Source organism: Pinus tabuliformis, chromosome J (assembly GCF_031772625.1).
Source record: "Pinus tabuliformis cultivar Carrire ecotype Pingquan chromosome J, CPIR1, whole genome shotgun sequence".
NCBI classification, from domain to species: domain Eukaryota; kingdom Viridiplantae; phylum Streptophyta; class Pinopsida; order Pinales; family Pinaceae; genus Pinus; species Pinus tabuliformis.
In genome coordinates this window covers 1184271359-1184273594 of record NC_142295.1, presented here as the reverse complement: position 1 = coordinate 1184273594, position 2236 = coordinate 1184271359, and the positions used below count along the sequence as shown (strand labels likewise).

At 42.9% G+C, this 2236-nt stretch overlaps 2 protein-coding genes across 2 annotated transcripts; both read right to left on the bottom strand.

Annotated features, from left to right (window-relative positions):
* Window positions 1-674, bottom strand: LOC149231306 (uncharacterized). Its single transcript, XM_089376266.1, has one exon. The coding sequence runs from the start codon at window positions 661-663 to the stop codon at window positions 94-96; it is 570 nt and encodes a 189-aa protein (XP_089232392.1). The 5' UTR covers window positions 664-674; the 3' UTR covers window positions 1-93.
* Window positions 675-1270: 596 nt separating this feature from the next.
* Window positions 1271-1801, bottom strand: LOC149231305 (uncharacterized). The gene has a single exon (XM_089381595.1). The coding sequence runs from the start codon at window positions 1799-1801 to the stop codon at window positions 1271-1273; it is 531 nt and encodes a 176-aa protein (XP_089237721.1).
* Between the last annotated feature and the right edge of the window lie 435 nt (window positions 1802-2236).

Sequence of the window (2236 nt, the reverse complement as noted above, 5' to 3'; positions counted from 1 at the left end):
TAAAATAAAAAAAAATCGCCAAATTCAATAAATAATTACTTTCCATCGGAAAATTGAGACTTCAGTAGACAACGCCTAACGAAAACAGCCAAATTAAGAGAAGCCATTCATCATCGTTATCATCATTCGGACAAAATCTTCGTAGCAAACGCCACATTTGGCGGACCCGCCTGCCGCCTCTATCATCTCCGCCAAATCCTCGTCGCTCATTATTACATTGCAGCTTTCACCGCTGCCGCCGCCTGTAGCGATAGAGGAGGAGAGGAACGCCTTGAGATCCTCTGCGCTCACAATCCCGTCTCCGTCTCTGTCCATCACATTAAACGCCTCCTTCAACGCCCACATCTCACCGTCATCATCAGAATTCGATCTGCTGTCTTTGATTTCTTGAATTTCCGGCATATTCAGCTGCAGAATCCGGCGAAACTCCTCAAAATCCACAGAGCCGCTGTTGTCGGCGTCGGCAACAGATATCATGGCCTCCATTTCCTCTCTGCTCAGCCCCTTCCCCAAGCTGAAGAAATGCTGGAGATCCAACAGACTGATTTTCCCGTCGCCGTCTTTGTCCAATACGCTGAAGGCCTCCTTCACCTTCCACGGTTCCTCCGTCCACCATTTTATTTCCGATGGCCGCTCCCTCCTGTTTCTGCTTGGAGGACACATGACTGCCAGTATCGCGTACATCAATTGAAGGGGAGCGCTGTATATATACCTAAATGTGAGAGGTTGGGTATCGTCAGCGCTGACGTATGCACCATGGACTTTGTCCTTATGTGGTCAGTACTAACCTAAGGGTTTCCCGGGATTTGAATCTCATTTTATGGTCCATCTGACTTCCACGTGGTTTCAAACCTCTAGTTATGATGCACGTGGCTTTTTTCCCTGGGCTCTAGTGCAACATCTCGAAACATCTGAATTATGTATATATAATTTAAATTTAAATTATTTTGAGAATATATTATTATTATTATTATTATCATTATTTAATTTTAAAGTTTTTTTAGAGAGAAAAATTTGTATAGTATTATATTGAGACAATATAAAGAGTACATATGAGATACAGCAAGAGCTAAAACACTAGCATCCTTGCGATCATATGGAAACAAGATCTTACAGATATAGGGCCATCATCATGAAGAACAGAAACATGGATATAGCAAATAGTCTGACAAAATGCAAGGAACTAATTCAGATGTAGAAAAAACTAAAAGCCAAAAAGAGAAAAACTGTGAAACATATCTGGATAGGGAAGAAAGCAAAAAAGATCAGATCATATTCCCGGGATGAAGAAATCCTGAATGAAGCATGTTCGGTCGTCCACAGATATCAACAAGGACCAAGCACCAGGCTCAAGAGACAGAGCATCCTTAGACAGACGGTCCGCCTGATCATTAAGGGAGCGGGGAATGTGCTTGATAGATGGCTGAACTAAATTGTTCCAGAAATGCATAATCCGATTCATCCATCCAGAAAGATGTGGATAATTGATATGGCAGGCACCCCTGACATGGTCAATCATGACTTTCGAGTCCCCAAAAATAGAAATGTTCTGAATCTCCATAAACACGCAGAAAGCAAGTAGTCCAGCTAAAGCCCTTGCCTCAGCCAGGCTGTTTGTACCTCTCCCCCCGTTCCAAGATAAAAAATATTGCAACTTTTCATCCATGATTATATGAACCCCACATCCACATATATTGAACTGTTCGGCCCCATCAAAGAAGGCCGCGGGCAGAGTATTGAGAGGGACAGTCTCATCAATTTTTCGTTGCACATCCTTCTTGGGTTCCTTGACAGGCAACATATCGTGACTGGCTAAAATATGTTGCAAAGAAGACATCAGAGGCTCTTTAGACTCCTGGAAGATCTTGGCGTTCCTCCATTTCCATAAGCACCATAAGACGATGATAAACAGAGAACGCCAAGATACTTTTTGCGCACTTCACCATTAGAAAGCATCCTGTACTGTAACAAAAACATTGTGAGAAAAACCAAAGAGCAGAGACAATTCGTACCAAATCTGTAGGGAGGAGCCGCATTGAAAAAACAAATGAAGGTTGGTTTCCTCTGCAACCTCCCATATGGGACATCTACTCGGACCATGCCAACACCTCCTCCGCAAGTTGTCCCATGTCAAATTGCGGTTGTTGAATACCAGCCACGAGAATAATATCATTTTAAGAGGGCAACCCAATTTCCAGAATTTAATGGGAAATAAAGAGCATGAGATTTCGGCCTT